The sequence below is a fragment of the Cervus elaphus genome, chromosome 24 (genome assembly GCF_910594005.1).
Source record: "Cervus elaphus chromosome 24, mCerEla1.1, whole genome shotgun sequence".
Lineage (NCBI taxonomy): Eukaryota > Metazoa > Chordata > Mammalia > Artiodactyla > Cervidae > Cervus > Cervus elaphus.
In genome coordinates, this window is record NC_057838.1 from 54,754,273 (window position 1) to 54,773,094 (window position 18,822).

The 18,822-nt window shown below is 37.6% G+C and overlaps 2 protein-coding genes across 2 annotated transcripts; both read right to left on the reverse strand.

Annotated features, from left to right (window-relative positions):
- Positions 1 to 1,916: 1,916 nt before the first annotated feature.
- LOC122682587 (peptidyl-prolyl cis-trans isomerase NIMA-interacting 4) lies at positions 1,917 to 2,360 on the reverse strand. The gene has a single exon (XM_043885486.1). The coding sequence runs from the start codon at positions 2,332 to 2,334 to the stop codon at positions 1,939 to 1,941; it is 396 nt and encodes a 131-aa protein (XP_043741421.1). The 5' UTR covers positions 2,335 to 2,360; the 3' UTR covers positions 1,917 to 1,938.
- Positions 2,361 to 4,820: 2,460 nt separating this feature from the next.
- On the reverse strand, positions 4,821 to 12,560 carry PDE12 (phosphodiesterase 12). Its single transcript, XM_043885484.1, has 3 exons — positions 11,119 to 12,560; positions 9,912 to 9,990; positions 4,821 to 9,425 (listed from the first exon to the last, which is right to left on the reverse strand). The coding sequence occupies exons 1-3, from the start codon at positions 12,424 to 12,426 to the stop codon at positions 8,983 to 8,985; spliced, it is 1,830 nt and encodes a 609-aa protein (XP_043741419.1). The 5' UTR covers positions 12,427 to 12,560; the 3' UTR covers positions 4,821 to 8,982.
- Between the last annotated feature and the right edge of the window lie 6,262 nt (positions 12,561 to 18,822).

The window sequence follows — 18,822 nt, forward strand, 5'->3', positions numbered from 1 at the left end:
AAGTCAAGGGTGCTTTAATGAACTCTGAAGACAGAATAAAGAGAATCCATATAATCTTTCGGCATATGGGTGCTTTAATGAACTCTGAAGACAGAATAAAGAGAATCCATATAATCTTTCGGCATATGGCAGCTCTTACTACACCATTGTTGAAAAGGACTGCACTAGGAATCTAAAATTGCCTAGTTTTCACTAAATGGGTTTTATAAAGATTTGTGTTATTGCTTATTCTTACTTATTTTACTTTTTGACTGTGCTGCTTAGCGTGTGGGATCACAGCTCCCTGAATATGAACCTGTACCCCCTGTGTTGGAAGTGTGGACCAACCAAAGTTGGAAGTCCCCTTTTTGCTTTTCAAAGAAAACATTAACTTGCCAACTTCGCATATTTTTACCCTAAGAAATATGTTTTTCTTCAGTCTTGGTGGTAGTTTCTTGGTTTTGTTTTTAAATTGAGAAGTTCTTTTTTTTTTTTTTTTTTCCATTAGAAGTGAGTAAATAATTGGGAAGAAGTGTAAATTGAAAGAATCCCTAAAATGCCTTTCACTGTGCTAACATTTTTTTAAAACAATGCAGGCTTACAAAATCACTTTTCACTGTCGTGGTTTACTGACATCATCAGTACCTATATTCAGTGCTTACTGTTTACATAGATTTTAAACTTAGTGTTAATCAATCAAAAAGAGGTCTTTGTGACCCTCGTCTTATACAGAACAGTTGATTATACCCATAGATTATATTCTATCTAGTAATTGTTAAGTATGTTAACAGAAACAAGAGGAATTGTGGTTCCTTTAAAAGCTGGCTAGCAGCATTAGTTGAGGATAGAACCATTTTCTGTCAGTGATATTCCCCATTGTCTTTTATCTTACCCTGTCATTCACTTGCTTTTCTGTGGTGATATTGTTATTTTGTTGCAGATTTATTTCCATGGATTTCCCCCTTTACCTTAGGTAGTCATTGAAAATAATTCAGTGAACATTTTAATTTTCCAGATTATCAGTGTCTCATTTACTGAGACTTCATTTTCTTTAGTGTGTATACAGAATTACTCATATGTAGTAATAATTATTTCCAGATACTTGCTGGGAAGTGATGATCGCACTTTAATTTCTTCACTTCTGATAGGTAATGTGTCCCTCTCAGTCTGGCTAGAAAATTAACAATTTTATTCATGTTTTCAAAGAACCAGCTTTTGGTGTAGTTGGTTTTGTCTGCTGACTTCTTGTTTTTAATGTCACTGGTTTCTGTTTTGTTTTTGGCTGCACCATGTAAGTCATGTGGGATCCTAGGTGTCCAGTCAGAGATGAAGCCATGCCCCTTGCAGAGGAAGCAAGGAGTCCTAACCACTGAATCTCCAGGGAATTCCCTAGCTTTACATTTTTAATCTCATTAAAGTAATTAAATATTTTACTTTAAAGGCTACAGTAATATGAACATTAATAATTGATTAGGACTTAGTGTTAACATTTACCCTGAGAATTATTTAAGCTCAGACATACATTTGATAAATTCCTTCTAGCATATACATTGTGACATTGTATTTAGGTACAGAACTTACTGCTATGGAAAGTTATTTGGCTGCTTTTGTTTCTCACTGTGTTACTCTTGGACAAATATCCCTTTATCTTAGTTATTTCCACAAACTATTTAAAATGTTATATTCTGGTAGTCAGGGATTTCTGTGCTGTGCTCCTGGTATGCTTTTCCTGTTAACAATGGACTGGTGTTGTGGGGCTTAGCACTTCCATCTGCAGGCAGGGAGCTGGCTCTCAGGAACTGACCAAGTACTTTGATGGCAGTATTTCTCTTTAAGCTGAGTTGAGTACCATTCTACTAACAGGGATATATTAAGCACAGACTGAGCAAGGTTTGCCTTCTTCTGTATAGGCCTTGAGAGGTGAAATATGATTTTTTTTTTTTTGTCTTTCATACAATTTTATTTTCTCCCTTCAACCATTATAATATGATACCCAAATTTTGTCTTTACTGGAGGGTCTGTAAACACAGGCTTATCCAGCACACTTATAGGCAAGGCGAATGCTGCTTCTTGAAATGGTCCTACCATGGACCCTCTGGTCATCCAACCCAAGTCACCCCCTTGCCTGGCTTTATCTTCACTATATTGTGCAGCCACTTCATTGAATTTCATTCCAGACTTTAACTTTTCCATGGCTTCCAAGATTTTTCCATGTTTTTCACACAGAATGTGTCTAACCCTTACTGCATTGCCACCACCTTTGGGACCCTGAGCCTTCTTCTCAGAACTCTCACTCCCAGAGGCTGCTTTTCCTTTTCCCCCTTTTCCAGAACCGCTTTTTCCTTTCGGCGGCATTTCCAGAATCTGCCGTTGAACTCTCGAAATATGATTTTTTTTAAAGAAGGATGATCAGCAGTAGAAAATCAATTCTTGAAAATGGGCTCCAAAGACAAAAAAAATGGCCAGTAAACACATAAAATGATGCTCAACATTATTAGCCATTAGTGCAACACAAATCAAAATCACAGTAACATGCCACTCACTAGGATAGCTGTAATTAAAAGACAGTAAAATACCAGTGATGTGGAAAAATTGAAACCCTCTTGCATTGCTAGTGAAAATACAAAATGCTGCAACTGCTTTGGATAGCAGTCTGACAGTTCTTCAAAATGTTAAAACACTTAATATGATCCAGCAGATCCACTCCTAGATATATGTCCAAGAGAAATGAAAACATGTCCATTCAGAAACTTGAATACAAATGTACAGTATTACTCATAGAAGCCAAGATGTAGAAGCAATCCAACTATCCATCAGCTGATGAATAGATTAAATGTGGTTATGTCCATTCAAAGAATATTATTCCTCATAAAAAGTAGTGAAGTACTGATAAATATTACAATTTGAAAGAACCTTAAAAATAAGTGAAGCCAGTTAAAAAAGACACCTGTTATTTCATCTATGTGGGATGTATAGAATAGGCAAATCCGAAGAGACAGAAAGCTAAGTGCTTGCCAGGACCTGGGATGGGGCTTGGGGAGTGTCTGCTGATGAGTATGGGGTTTCTTTTCGTAGCCAGTCCTTGTCAATTGACTTGACATGCAGTGACAAAAAATTCTTCAAGAGAAAAAGATCAGTTTTGTATTGGAAGAGCAAAGCATTGTGGGATTCTTTAGGATGAAAAAAAGGGACCCAAGCCAGGATGTAAAAAGCCAGATTTCTTTAGGTATGTAATGAAAGGATATGAAAAGGGATAACATAATTATTTACAGTACTTAAAAATTCTACAGGAGAAGGCAATGGCAACCCACTCCAGTACTCTTGCCTGGAGAACCCCATGGACGGAGGAGCCTGCTGGGCTGCAGTCCATGGGGTCGCTAAGAGTCGGACACGACTGAGCGGCTTCACTTTCATGCATCGGAGAAGGAAATGGCAACCCACTCCAGTGTTCTTGCCTGGAGACTCCCAGGGACAGGGGAGCCTGGTGGGCTGCCGTCTATGGGGTCGCACAGAGTCAGACACGACTGAAGCGACTTAGCAGCAGCAGCAGCAGCAGCAGGGGGGCCCTCTTTCTGCCCCCTTCCGATGTCTGTGTCAGAAGCTGTCTCTCTCTCTTTCATACTTTAATAAATCTTTAAAAAAAAAAAAAAGAAAAGAAAAATTCTACAGCTTTAGCATAAATATTCTTTGCCTTAATTATTTAAAACACCACACTTAAAGCTGGTTTTCTTCCAAAAAGTGGGGTTATTTCTAAATGATTTTATCCCTGGATAGATACACTATTTCTTCAAATTACTCTATAAGAAAAATAAAGTTTAAATGCAACATATTATTTTAGAAGTATGTATATTGTTCATTCAGTACAAGAAAGCCAACTAAATCCTATCCAATTCCCTGTTGAACCATGTTCTGTTATAAAAGAATACAAATGAAGTGAAACCAGCAAAAATGCCAACTAGAAATAAGTACCTTAGGGAGATACACAACACTAGTGTAACATCATTAAAGTGAGTTACTGGGCAAAGAATGGATTACATTATATGAAACCTGTGACCTACAATCAACACAAAATGGGCAGAAGATGATTAGTGATTAAGCTTGTTTTCTAGTGAAGTTTCTTAAGCAAACTGAAAATTGTTGAGTAAAAGCTTAACACAATGTTAACAGCAATTTTGAATGACCTTGAGTCTTATCATAGAATGAATTCAGCTGGCAGTTGCTGTTATTTTGAGGGTGGCATCAGCCAATAAGCTGATTTAGTATTTTTAAGGCCTACATTTTTAAAATTATTATTTATATGTAAAATACTATTTTATCATCTGGCTTCAGTGATTCAATACACTGAAGATGGCCAACTTGCAAAATAGTTTTTTGCATATAATTTTCAGTGTCATATTAGTTCAGTGTTTTATTTTTAATGTGTGTTTAAAGCTTACCTTGAATTTAAGATTTTCTTTTCAAAACTTGAGATTTTTTTTAATAAGCAGAGTTTAGGCTTTTTTTTTAATGATTATGTATTATAAACTTGGTAAATTACATTCAGCAATGGCCATCTCAGTTTCTCAGGAACTGATATTTAGACATTTACTATCTACTACTGTGAACCAAAACTGGGGTTTAAAAAGCAGTAGGTAAGAGTGGAGCAAGGCTAAACCGTTTAAAAGACAACATGAGAAAGCAAGTTCATTCTCTGAACTTACTGAAGTAGACTCACATTTTTCAAGTGATTTTTTTTTTTTTTTTTTTGGTTATCTTAGGCTGCTTTTTTCTAATTTATATATATTCCAGACTTTTTTTTAATGTTTTTCCAAATTTCTTCAAAAGAAAGAATGAGATTGATCTTGCTTGCTTGACAAAGTTTTAAAAGTTCAAGATGAGTCCTCTGGGAAAAAATTACAGATTGGGTGATACACTTGTGATTAGTTTATGACTGAAGCAACATCATTAGACTAAACAAGTTAAAAATGGTAGAGATACCAATTCACATCCACTTGCATGACTAAAAAGTGAAATGGGTTGATGAGAATGTGGAGAAACTGAAACTTGTGGATTGCTTGCTGGTGGGAATGTAAAAAACGTTGCAGCTGCTCTGGAAGTCATTTTGGCATTTTCTCAGAAAGTTTCTAAGTAGAACCGCCATATGAACCAGCAATCTACTCGGTAGGAATATAACCAAAAGAACTGAAATAGCTGTTGAAACAAAACTTGTACACAAATGTTTATAAGCCTTATTCACAATAGCCAAAATGTAGAAACAACCAAAATGTCCATTTGTACAGACAAAATATGGTGTACCCATACAATGAAATATTCCACCATACAAAGGAATGAAATGCTGATGCATACAACATGGATGAACACAGGCTAACCGAAAGAAGCCAGACAAAAAGTCATGTAACATATGATTCCATTTATATGAAATATCCAGAATAGGGAAGTCCAGTGAGGCAGGAAGCAGATTAGTATGTGCCAGGGGTTAGAGGGTAAGGATAAATTAATGGGTATGGGATTTCTTTTGGGGGTGATGAAAATGTTTTGAAAGTAGTTAACAGATGGTAGCCACACAACATCGTGAATGTACTCAATACAATGGAATTATATACTTTAAAATGGTTAGTCTTACATGAATTTCACCTCAGTTTAAAGAATGTTCTGGTATTATCATCTCAGAATGTAGTACTGTTATTTTGAAGTTAGTGTCTAAAAAAATCACCCAAGTTAATAATAGCTCTTAAACCTTCAATGTTAAAGCATGTACTTTCTCATAAAGTGGTACAACAGAATTTGAATATTACCAAAATCAGTTAAACCTCTTAATATTGTTTCCCTTTCCAAAATGAAATCTAAATTGCATTTCCATAGTATTATACTGAGCAAAATGTTAAAATTTTTGAAACTTTCCATTTTTTTTCTTTTTATTGCCTGGCTTGCAAGATTTTAGTTCCCTGACCAGGGCTAGAACCCAGGCCCTCAGCAGTGAAAACCCAGAGTCCTAACCACTGGACCACCAGCAAATTCCCACACTTAAAGGTGGGGATTTAAATTTTGTATTACATTTGGAAAACTAGTTGGCTCTTTTTTAGAGAAAAGATTTTCCCTATTCAGTTGTCATGTGGGTCTTAACAATAAACTAATAGTGCAAACTTCTGTTTTTCATTATATATGGGTTTTGGTTTTGTCTCAGACTAGTTTGTAAGAAATTTCTGCCTGCATTTCATAGCTGGAAAATACGAGATCTAAAGCTATCAGTTTCCCCCAGGGAGATTTCCCCACAGTAGCGTTCTTTGGACTTCTCTAAATTGAGTTCTATTCCTCAGAGATCCACCTTGAGCTGAAACCACATTTTGATGACTCAAAAAAGTCACCAATGAGTAAAACTCTTGAAAATTTTTAACAACTGATTTTAGTTTCTAGAATTTAAAGAACATCACATTATAGTCAGAAATGGTTTGTTTGCTAACAAATTATAAACTACCAGTTTGTATGTCCGAGTGGCAACTGTTTACGAATTCATTTAACAGGAATAATGTATTCTATAGTGTTCTTAAGTACTATAGTTTGTAATCAATAATATAAAATTTCAAAACATTAATTCCTATAGCAAAAACAAGTTCTTGCTAGTACACTGTACCTTGCTGGTTACATAGTACAATCTGATTCACCAGAATCGCTCAACTTTTCATATTTAATTACATGTACTAAAAAACCCAAATGTAATAGAAAAATTCAATCACAGAGATGGCTTTAAACACTTAAAAAATTTCTGAAATAACACTTTATTCTAACTCATATACAAGGACATTTTGGTATGCTATTTATACAGTTTTCTTAGCATTCCCTAACTTTGGGCTTCCCAGGTGGCACAGTGGTAAAGAATCCACCTGCCAATGAAGGAGATGCAGGTTTGATCCCTGGGCCAGGAAGATACCGTGGAAAAGGAAATGGCAATCCAATCCAGTAGTAGTGCCTGGAAAATTCCATGGACAGAGGAGCCTGTCCATGGGGGTCAGAGTGGGACACCACCGTGACAGCACAACTTTGGAGTAACCGTATGAACGTAGCTGTGTACTAGAGATTTGAACAGAGTATATGGCACTTCAAAATAATACTCTATATTCTAATATTCTGAAATGCCTGCATGATCATTGTCTAGTCAGCAAATACCAAATTTGAAGAATCAGGATGTGGATGTTTAATAGTATGTAGAATTTTTGTGACCAGAGTTCAATATAGCTAGCTGTAGTGTTATTAATAATACAGGACTTGTATGTTTTTCTCATGGGCATGAGGACGTCATATTACACTTTATGTTTCTCAGCTTTTTGTTTTCTCAGCTTACTGTCAAAGTCCTGTCAATACGTTTGTTTGAAACGAAAGCAAAACCAAATTTTAAACGGAAAAAAAAATTGCAAAAAAATCAGATTCTGGCTTCAATATATTGTGTATCTGTAAACTGATGTTAAAATGCTTTTAAAATGCTATTTAGGAAGGCACAATTTGGTAGCTTCAATTTCTCATTTATAGCTTTTTCTAAACAAGATCCCCAAAAACTGCCACCTTAACTTTTTGCTTCAAGTACTTTTAAGCACTTCAAGGTTCAATCTGAAGTGCAGGTAAAACCCTCTCATTTTCAAAATTACTAAGAGTAAACAATACACTGGACAGTGAGCAGAATATGAAAATGCAGGCTACTTCATCAAAAGAGGAAAGTTTTTACAGGCTTAGAGATTAAAGAAGGTGGAACAAAGGGCTTCATGACTGGAAAATCAGAGCTCTGGTTGAAGTGAGCTCTAGCTGTCTAAGTTAAACGCAGAAATACAAGATGACATTATGGTTATCCTGAACATGAGGCTGCAGCTAAAGCATTACAAATAAAGTATGGTGATAACTGAGTTAGAAAAACTTAGTTACTAATCAGCTAGACTCTAATCAGTAAAACTATAATTTGTAATTTTCAAGAATTTGGCTTCATATTTTTAAAAAATTTTACAGTATATAAATTACATATACAATGTTTTCCTGTAACTCAAGCTATAATATAATGTTCAAGTCTATAAGTTTATTCCAGAGATGCTCAAAAACCCCATTACTACTCTCCCTTCTCCTATTTAGAAAAACCAAGAATTTCAATAATACTTGCAGCACAGAAATACTCCATGGTTCATCCACTATTTCAAGCCCATATCAGTAGGCAGTTTTTCAAACGTAATGCATTGTGCTATTCTCCTAATACCTAATATGATAGGGTCAAATACCCTGTTGATTTATGAACATTTTCCATGGGTAAGAGTGTTACAGACAATACGATCAAGTTGATAATGTTACTGTTCACTTTGAATACTAACTGTGCTTGCATCCTAAAAGTTAAGATAAGCTGCAGTAAGGATGGGACCATAAGTATGTCCATTTATGCCATACACTAAAAACTAAATCCTAAAAATAAGACAGTGAAAATACCTTATGTTAATTGAAAAACAAAAGATGAAAACCAATAGGAATTGGTTATGGTGTACTTTTTTGTTAAAGCTCTGAAGTTGTATGAAATTGCCATCCAAACTGAGGTAGAGATAGGCCCTAATGTTATTCCTTCCTTGTGTTAGAACTTAGTCCTCTCACTTCAACTTGTATGTGCTCTCCCCCTAATTATATATACATCATTTAATCTGAAGTGTGTTATGATAGAAAAATTACAAGATTATTCAGGTATTTTTTTTCTTTACAAAATTCTTAATTAGCAAAAAAAAAAAGTACTTATAAAATGTACACAGTGTTCTTCCTACTAGCCATAAATATTTTTGTTTTTCCTCCAAGTGTAGGAAAAAAGGGTAGAGAAACTATTATGCAAACATTATGATAGTCATGTAATGAAGACACTAGAACATAACTAATAGGATAAGAATATTGTACCTTAGTGTCTAATTTTCCTCTTTGAAAGTTATACATAAACTCTGATTCATATTAAATCTCCTACTAAAGCAGATTTAAATTCTATTAGACACAAATCTATTTCCATTTTAAATCACATACAAGTGCTATGTGATCAGAGGGATGGGAAACACTAGGTAAGGCTTGGTGGGTGGTAACTTCTTCATGACTAGGTAATGGAATCACCTGTTCAACCTCTAAAGCATTTAAGTCAATGAAAATATAATCCAGACATCCATGAAAGCCACCAACATAATTTGTGTAAGCAGGTTCACCACAAGCACTTTTCAGTTTGAAGAAATGGCTAAGAGACATGTTGCATCGTTCCTCTTCCCCATTGGAAGTCCAGTCTTCATGATCCTCTGCAATGCTGCCATTGATGACAAAGTGATACATTCCTGTTGATGGGGTACTATTAAAGTCCCCACAAAATATAACTGGTATGCCAGGATACAGATCACAAGAGACATGTCTAACGTGAGCCAAGGCTACTGCCATTTGAATGAGACGAATGTACCCACCTAGGAATATAAAAAACATTAATGTTAACCTGCCTTTAAAAAAAATTAAAACCCCACAAATATCTGGGTAACATTCAGGATATTTATTTGTATGTCTGGGGAGGAACTGGAGGAAGGTGGTTAAATGTAAAATTTCAAGTTTCAAGATTAATGATATTGGGTAATTAATATACAACATGATGGCTATAGTTAATACCACTGTATGGTATATTTGAAAGCTACTAAGGGAGTAAATCCCGGAAGTTCTCATCACAAGGAAAAACAACTCTTTTGGGGTGTTTATATGAGATTATGGATGTTAACTTATTGTGATAATCATTTTGCAATACACATAAGTCATTATGCCATATACCTGAAATTGTACAGCACTGTGTGTAAACTATATTTTGACAAAACAAAGAAAAAAAAGATGTATTTGTGTAAAACAGCTTTTACCAACTTTAAGTTATCATGTTCAAGCCACTTGTGAAAATCAACAAAACCTACCTTTGGGGTGCCAGTAGAGATGGGTATTAGCAACACATATCTTTCTAGAAGAGTCTGTTGTAGACTGAAGAACAGAAACCTAAGATAAACAGAAAATGCTGACTTCAGTTTCTGTTTCCTGTTCCGAAATTTTTTTTTTTTTAATCTAAGACTATATGATGAACTGACATTTTATTCCAAATCCTTCCCTGCTGATGAAGTATGATCGAAATTATGAAACTTAACTTTAAAATTTTGGAATATACATGAATGGGATTCATATTTTTATATATTGATATTATATAATATTATAATATTTTAATAACAACCCAGCATATAGAGGTAGCATGAATACAGTTCAGATGGTAACCCTAAGGTTGGAGACGATGTTTTTAAGTGGTAAGTGTAGGCATAGGAGTCAGGCAGAAGTAGCTTTGAATACCCACTGTACCATTTATAGCAGTGTGACCTGGAAAGTGACATTTCTTTTTCCTAAACCAGCTTCATCATGAGTGAAAAAGAAGCAATATCACCCACTTCAAAGAGAACACTTCATTGTGTGAATTCAGTTAAATGAGCTTACTCAGAGGTGCATGGTACACAGTAGGTGCTCAAAAAATGGAAGCTACTCTTCTTAATATGAACAAAACCAGTTACCTAAAAAATGGACAGAGTTGTAGAGTAACATCTATAAAACGGGAACAGCACGATTACTATGAGCCAAAATTAAAAGCTAATATTTATGGAGCTCTTCGTAAAAGATGCTGGAGACTTAAATTTAAAGTTCTTCAAAATGTGTCACCACAGTGTTTGGTAAGTAATAAGAAAATGCTGCTGCTGCTAAGTCGCTTCAGTCGTGTCCGACTGTGCGACCCCATAGACGGCAGCCTACCAGGCTCCTCCGTCTCTGGGATTCTCCAGGCAAGAACACTGGAGTGGGTTACCATTGCCTTCTCCAATAAGAAAATATTAGCTACCAAATTGTCTTATTTAGCTAGATACAAGAAATCGTAAGCACGTCTTTTTTCCAGGTAACCTGAAGTGTGCAGGGCGCATTTCAAGTACTCAGTATTTGCTCAATGAATGAATGAAGGCTAAATGACGTGCTTAAGATTCAAGAGCAAACACTTTTCAGTAGTCTGGTCTAGTTTCATCTCTATTATAAGCACCCCCACCCCGGCACCCCTTCCAGAACGAGTATGTACAGAGACTGGCGGAGTCACTTTACCTGAACGACAGAAGACCTCTGGAGCACCCTTTCTTGCGCTGCTGGATACAAAGCTAGTTTCTCCAGCAGTTCTTTGTGAAGTGGGTCGGACTGCAGGGCTTCATGGAAAGCAATGTCATGCTGGCTAAGGAGGCTGAACTTGGACTTTCGGTAGAAAGTAGCCAGGCCTTCATGCTGCTTGATTCGGAACACGCCCTCCAGCCCAAAGGCCTCGAGGGCCGGCACCAAGCTGTCTGTAAACACGCAGCGGTCAACTTCCTGCAAACAGATGAGGTCGGCGTTGTAGCCCGTGAGCTCCTTTTGGATAAGATTCTGGCGGTAGTCGAGTTCCAGAGCGTAAGGGGCACAGTATGGGTACAGGACCGTCCGCGAGAACTCAGTCTGGGCGTATGTGTCAGCCAGAATGTTGTAGGAGACTGTGCGGATGAGAGCGTCGTCCGTCACCTTCTTTGTGTAGAGATGCCGGTGGTCAAAGGTGCAGGTGCCGGGCCCAGCCTCCACTGGACACACACTTTCCAACTCCCGGCTTGGCCCGAAGCGCTGCCCATTGCCCGGAGTGCAATGAAGCTTGAGCCGTAACCCGATGTCGGCATTAGACGGGGTGTAGACGCGCTCGTCTACACCCGTCTCGGTCCAACCAGGAGAAAGCGAAGAGGGAGACGATGACGAGGGGCCTCCGCCCTCAGGCTCCGCCGCTCTGGGTTTGGTTTCCTTGTACCAGCGAAAGAGGGAGCCGGTGGGATCCCCAAATTCGACGCCGAGCTTGGGGCATACCGGGAAGCCGGCCATGATGTAGCGCGGCAACTGTAGCTCGGTGAAGGTGGGTGGGTTGCGCTCCACCTTGTACTTGACATCACCAATCTGCAGCACCGCACCGTCCTGCCAGGCGTCCACATTGAGCACGTCTTCAGCTACTGCCTCCTCCCGGTAGTACAGCTTCACCACGGGCTCGCAGGCTGCAGCCGGCTCAGGCCCAGGCCCAGCACAGGCCACGCCACTGCTTGCGTTTGCCCGGTTCTTCCTGATCTTCTTGGCGGCGGCTGCCTTAGCGTGGCCTTTAAGGGCATTGGTAGCAATCCGGCTGAGAGCCCGACCCAGCGGCTCGCTCTGGTCGCGCTGCATGTTCTTGTGGCTGCCGTCGGCCAGCGCGAATGACAGGCTTAGCTTAGGCTCGGAAGGCACACAGCGCACCACAGCGCGCTCCATCGCGCCCACCGAGGTCTCAGACGCCGCCTCGGTCCGACTGCGCCGCTCCACCGCCGTGCGGACCCCACGAAGCGCGGCGCGGACGCCTGGGAGCCTCCACATGAACCTGGCGGCCCAGCGGCTGTCAAGACCTGCGGCTAAGCAACCGCCAAGTGTCAAGTAAAGACGGAGAAGCCGCAGCCACCGGTTCCGGGATCCATTCAGTGCCTCAACTTCCGGCCAGCGAAGAGAAGGCCCACTGAGCTCCCGCCACGCACTTTCGCCAGGGCAGCTCACCTGCTCCTTTTCTCCACAGCCACGCTTTTTTCGAATCCATCTGGCTTAATTTTATCTTTAACTAGAGTCATAAGGATGGAAAAAAAGAAGAAAATATAGAGGTTCCAGAAGGAAATATTAGACTCCACGATTTTATCGAAAGTGCAGTTGGCAGGCAGAAGAGAAGGCTCGCTCAAACCGGAAGTGGTGGGGGTGATGTCACGGGTTTCGCTTCCCGGGAGGAGATAGGCGTGGTCCCTGGGTTTTAACCGCTTGTCTTCTGGTGCTCTCTGGTGCTGCCTTGTGCTAGGGCGTAGGGAACTCTACCCATTGCCAGCGTGTGTTCAGGTGTGGAAAGTGTTGCTTAGTTCTCAGCAACATTCCCAACGTTGCTCACTCTCTTCTGAGGTGTGGTGGCTTCGCCTCTGACCGAGCCAGCGCCGACGCGCGAAGCAGAGCTTTTGTGGTAGTAACTACGAACGATACATAATAGCTCCCAATTAGGGAGCAGTGACTGTGCTGAAAAACATACAGATAGGAAGTCCAAAGAGATTAAGTTACATGCTCAAGGCCAAAGAGGCGTTGTTGAATGAATGACAGGAGACAGAATAGCCAGTGAGTAAAAGGAAATGAGAAATATGCAGTTTCTTTGAAAACCACATGAAAAAAGTATTTCAAGGGACAAATTTTGTGTTAATTATAATTAAGTGATGAACTGAAGGGCGGGGGGGAAAACCCCTCATGATTCAAAGAAGAAATTGAGAGTTCTCTCGTCACGGCAAAGGATTTGTTTGCATCCACTTTCCCGTCGCCTACCACTAGAATGTTTATTGAGTGTCTAATAATAAGCCATACTCTTTTTCCCCTGGCTTACAGTGAGGAAAATAAGCCTTTTTTCTAAAAGAAGTATGAATTTTGCAGTAGTTTGAAATTTATATTCTGGTCCTCCCCTCTCCCAAGGCAGCAAGCATTTGCCAAGGTGACTGGATACCTGATGGTATGTAATGTGGAGCTACACTGAAAGGATAAAAGTCATTACATTATATCAGCTGACTACCTGAAGAAAGTCTCAGTACTCCAGTTCGTAGCACCCACATTAGCAAATACAAACTTCGAACTGGCATTGTTATTCATGCAACTTTGCAGAACTCAGTCAACCTTAAAGAAAGACATTTAAAGAATATCAAGTCTATTTAAAGAAAGATAAGAGCCCTGTTAGAAAATGTGGGAATTCCCTGACAGTCCAGTGGTTAGGAGTCCACGCTTTAACTGCTGAAAGTGAAGTTGCTCAGTCCTTTCCGACTTTTTGCGACCTCATGGGCTGTAGCCTACCAGGCTCCTCCGTCCATGGGATTTTCCATGCAAGAATACTGGAGTGGGTTGCCATTTCCTTCTCCAGGAGATCTTCCCGACCCAGGGATTGAACCCGCATTGTAAGCAGACGCTTTACCGTCTGAGCCACCAGGGAAGTCCTTAAGGGCTGAGGGCCTGAATTCAATCCCTGATGAGGGAACTAAGGTCTTGCTAGCTGTGAGGTGCGCCAAAAACAACAACAAAAATAACCCCGAAACAAAAACCCTATTTGAAAATGTGACTTTCCTTAGAGTAATCTGATCTATTTTAACTCTGTAGCAGAGTCTTAATCCCAGTTTGAGACAGATATTTTGAAGTGTCATACTTTCAGGGTTTTTTTTTTGTTTTTTGAGTTAAAAAACATTTTTCATAGAGTAAAAACATATCCGCAGTGAAAAATTGTAATATTCCCACTCTGACTCCTATACATATGCAAACATTTATGAATTTATAGCCTTTCCCCCAATTTTTTTACACAAAAGGAATGTAGTGTACCCATCGTTCAGTATCTTCGCTTTTCATTATCTGCTGTTACTTCTTTCAAGAGAAAGTTTCTGCAAGTTTCCTGTAAGTGTCTCGAATTCACATAGAAAGTTTAATTTGAACTCAAAAGACTTAAAAGTAATAAGTGGTGTGTTTGAAGCTAAATTTTTATGAGGCTAAATGGTAGCGTAGTTATAATTACATAATTGAAATTTGAGATGGGAAGACTGAACCAGTATGTTTTCCCTGATACCAAAAAAGTGTAAAAAATAACATTTTATTCATACATTCTCAATTCATACCAAGAAACATACCAAGCTAACTTTTACTAATCAAAAGCTATGGTTGATGGAATTATTTTTGTTACTTATAAATATATCTGCAGAGATTAGCATGTGAAGACAGTTTCTTGTCATTACCTTCAGTTAATAAATTGGCATAAATCATTAATATATTTCTATTTTTTAGAAACTTAAGGTCAACATGAAACTGTAGTTTTGAGTGATAGCACTCAGAAATTTTGAGTAGTACTTGGTGATAATCACTACATGATAATCTATTTTCTTATATATTCAAAATTTAATAGTTTCTATTTGCTTTCTAATGGGTCAATTTCTACTTGTTTCTTTTAAAATTTTTTTGAGTTTTGAGATATAATTGATATATAAGATGGTATTAGTCCAAGATGTACAACATAATGATTTGACATATGTGTATATTGCCAAATGATTACCACAGTAAGTTTAATTAACATTCATTACCTCAGTAGTTACAACTTTTTCTTGTAACGAGAATTTTTAAGGTCTATCCTTTTATAATTTTCACATATTCTGTAGTCACCATGCTGTACAGTTCATTCCATCCCAGAACTTGCTTATCTTACAACTGGAACTTTTTACCTTTTTGATCACCTTCACCCATTTTCTTCACCCATCCCCCTCCATCTGTTCTCTGTATCTGTGAATCAAATTTTTTTAGAGCCCACATATAATTGAAGTCATATAGTATTTGTCTTTGTTTGACTTATTTCACTCAGCATAATGCCCTCGAAGTCTATCCTTTGTTGTCACAATGGCAGGATTTCCTTTTTTATGGTTGAAAAATAATATTATATTATATATCTGTTAAATATATCTATACATCCATATCATATCTATATATCTGGCATTTCCTTTACCCACTCATCCATTGATGGACACTTAACATTTAGGTTGTTTCCATGTGTTGGCTATTGTAAATAATGCTGCGGGCATATATGCTAAGTTGATTCAAGTCATGTCCAACTCTTTTCGACTCTATGGACTGTAGCTTGCCAGACTCCTCTGTCCATGGGAATTCCCCAGGCAAGAATACTGGAGCGGGTTGCCACACTCTCCTCCAGAGGATCTTCCTGACCTAGGGATTGACCTAGGGTCTCTCATGTCTCCTGCATTGGCAGGTGGGTTCTTTACTACTAGCGCCACCTGGTAAGCCCAAATAATGCTGCACTAGACACTAAACATGCAGATACCTTTTTAGGATCTTGATTTTGTTTCCTTTGTGGGTATATATACCTGGAAGTAGAATGCTGAATCGGTAGTTCTTTTAATTTTTGGAGTAACTTTTATTTCTGTACTGTTTTCCAGAGTGGCTGTATCACTTTACATTCCCACCAACAATGCTATTTTTTAAAAATATTTAGTGTAACTTATAATGATTATATTATATATTAATAATACTATACAGCATAGTATGTATAATACATAATACAGTTGTATCTTTTTTCATTTTTAAAATTGAGATGCAGCTATATCAATTAATGTAAGTATAGTAAAAGTGAAAGTGATAGTCATTCAGTTGTGCCTGACTCTTTGAGACGCCACAGACTATAGTCCGCCAGATTCCTCTGTTCATGGAATTCTCCAGGCAAGAATATTAGGATGGGTAGTCATTCCCTTCCCCAGGGGATCTTCCCAACTCAGGGATCAAACCTGGGTCTTCCACGTTGCAGGCAGATTCTTTACTGTCTGAGCCACCAGGGAAGCCCCTAATATAAGTATAACTAATCTTAATGTAACAGTAAAGAAAAACTTATTTTGAAGGGAAAAATCAAAGAACTTATGTAAAACAACACAGTTTAGCTCCATAAAGAACTCTTCAGCATATAGACTCTTTTCTTTTTCCTGCACACCCATTTTAAATTTTGAAATGAACAATACATAGGTTAAAGTAAGTTAGTCTCATAAGTAAGTCTCATAAGTTAGACTCATAGTAAGTTTCATAAGTTCTCTTAGCATCGCCAACATTTCTATTAAGAAATAGAAAAAAATTTTTTTGTGTAGTATTGGAGAATCACATTTTAGTGTCATTACATTGGTGCTTTTAAATAATTAAGGTTTTGTGAAATATAATTATCTGGTTATAAATAATAGTTCTAAGCCTTAGACTCAGAAGTAGAGCCTTTAAAGGAAGCATTTTAAGCTGCAAATTAAATATGTTTAGATAATGAACATGTTTTTTCCTTTCTTTCAAAGCAAAATATGTAATAAAATTCCAGATTTACCTTTTGCAGAAATTGATAGGCTCATCTTAAATTTTATATGGAAATACAAAGTATCTAGAATAGTCCAAATTACTACTTTTTGTAAAAGAAGAACAAAGTTGGAAGACTAACACTATTCAAATTTAAAACTATAGTTGACCCCTGAACAACATGTGGAATTAAGGGCACCGTTAATTCCATACCCTGTTACAGATGAAAATCCGTGTATAACTTTATAGTCAGTTCTCCAGATCCTGTTTAGCATCTGCTGATTCAGTCAACCAATGATTGTGCATAGTACTGTAACACACATTTAGTGAAAAAAATCTGTATATAACTGGCTAGTTCAAAACTGTCTTGTTTAAGAGTCAACTGTATAACCATTTTTCCAAGACATTGTAGTACTGAAATAAAGATAGACACATAGATCAAAGGAACAGAATTGATTGTCCAGAAATAAACCTTTACATTATGGTAAATTGATTTTTCAATAAAGATGTCAAGGCGATTCAGTAAGAAAAGGACAGCGTTTTCAACAAAGGGTACTGGAACAACTGTATATCTATATGCAAAAAAAAAACCTTGAATCTGCATCTCTTACCACATACAGAAATTGACTCTAAATGTATCATAGACCTAAATGTAAAACCAAAAACTAGAAGACAGAAAATCCTCATGATCTTACCTATCTTTCATAGATAACAACCTAAAAGTCATAATCTGTTAAAGAAAAAATATCTTGTTTGACTTTATACAAATGAAAAAATTTTACTCTTCAAAAGACAATTAAGAACAACATATTAAAAAAATCATACACCATGACCAAGTGGGCTTTATCCCAGGAATGCAAGGATTCTTTAATATCCGCAAATCAATCAATGTAATACACCACATTAACAAATTGAAAGATAAAAATCATATGATTATCTCAATAGATGCAGAGAAAGCCTTTGACAAAATTCAACATCCATTTATGATTAAAACTCTCCAAAAAGCAGGAATAGAAGGAACATACCTCAACATAATAAAAGCTATATGTGACAAACCCACAGCAAGCATCACCCTCAATGGTGAAAAATTGAAAGTATTTCCCCTGAAATCAGGAACAAGACAAGGGTGCCCACTCTCACCACTACTATTCAACATAGTGTTGGAAGTTTTGGCCACAGCAATCAGAGCAGAAAAAGAAGCAAAAGGAATCCAGATAGGAAAAGAAGAAGTGAAACTCTCACTGTTTGCAGATGACATGATCCTCTACATAGAAAACCCTAAAGACTCTACCAGAAAATTACTAGAGCTAATCAATGAATATAGTAAAGTTGCAGGATATAAAATAAACACACAGAAATCCCTTGCATTCCTATATACTAACAATGAAAAAACAGAAAGAGAAATTAAAGAAACAATACCATTCACCATTGCAACAGAAAGAATAAAATACTTAGGAGTATATCTACCTAAAGAAACAAAAGACCTATACATAGAAAACTATAAAACACTGATGAAAGAAATCAAAGAGGACACAAACAGATGGAGAAACATACCGTGTTCATGGATTGGAAGAATCAATATTGTCAAAATGGCTATTCTACCTAAAGCAATCTATAGATTCAATGCAATCCCCATCAAGTTACCAACGGTATTTTTCACAAAACTAGACCAAAGAATTTCACAATTTGTATGGAAATACAAAAAACCTCGAATAGCCAAAGTAATCTTGAGAAAGAAGAATGGAACTGGAGGAATCAACCTGCCTGACTTCAGACTCTACTACAAAGCCACAGTCATCAAGTCAGTATGGTACTGGCACAAAGACAGAAATATAGATCAATGGAACAGAATAGAAAGCCCAGAGATAAATCCACGGACCTATGGACACCTTATCT

Bases quoted from the DNA above. Each gene is read 5' to 3' on its own strand.
- PDE12 (XM_043885484.1), bottom strand. From the start codon at position 12,426: ATGTGGAGGCTCCCAGGCGTCCGCGCCGCGCTTCGTGGGGTCCGCACG. The intron at 9,991-11,118 runs GTAAAGTGACTC...TGTTTATCTTAG, and splicing joins AGAGGTCTTCTGTCGTTCAG to GTTTCTGTTCTTCAGTCTAC. The intron at 9,426-9,911 runs GTAGGTTTTGTT...TTATATTCCTAG, and splicing joins TCTCTACTGGCACCCCAAAG to GTGGGTACATTCGTCTCATT.
- LOC122682587 (XM_043885486.1), bottom strand. From the start codon at position 2,334: ATGCCGCCGAAAGGAAAAAGCGGTTCTGGAAAAGGGGGAAAAGGAAAA.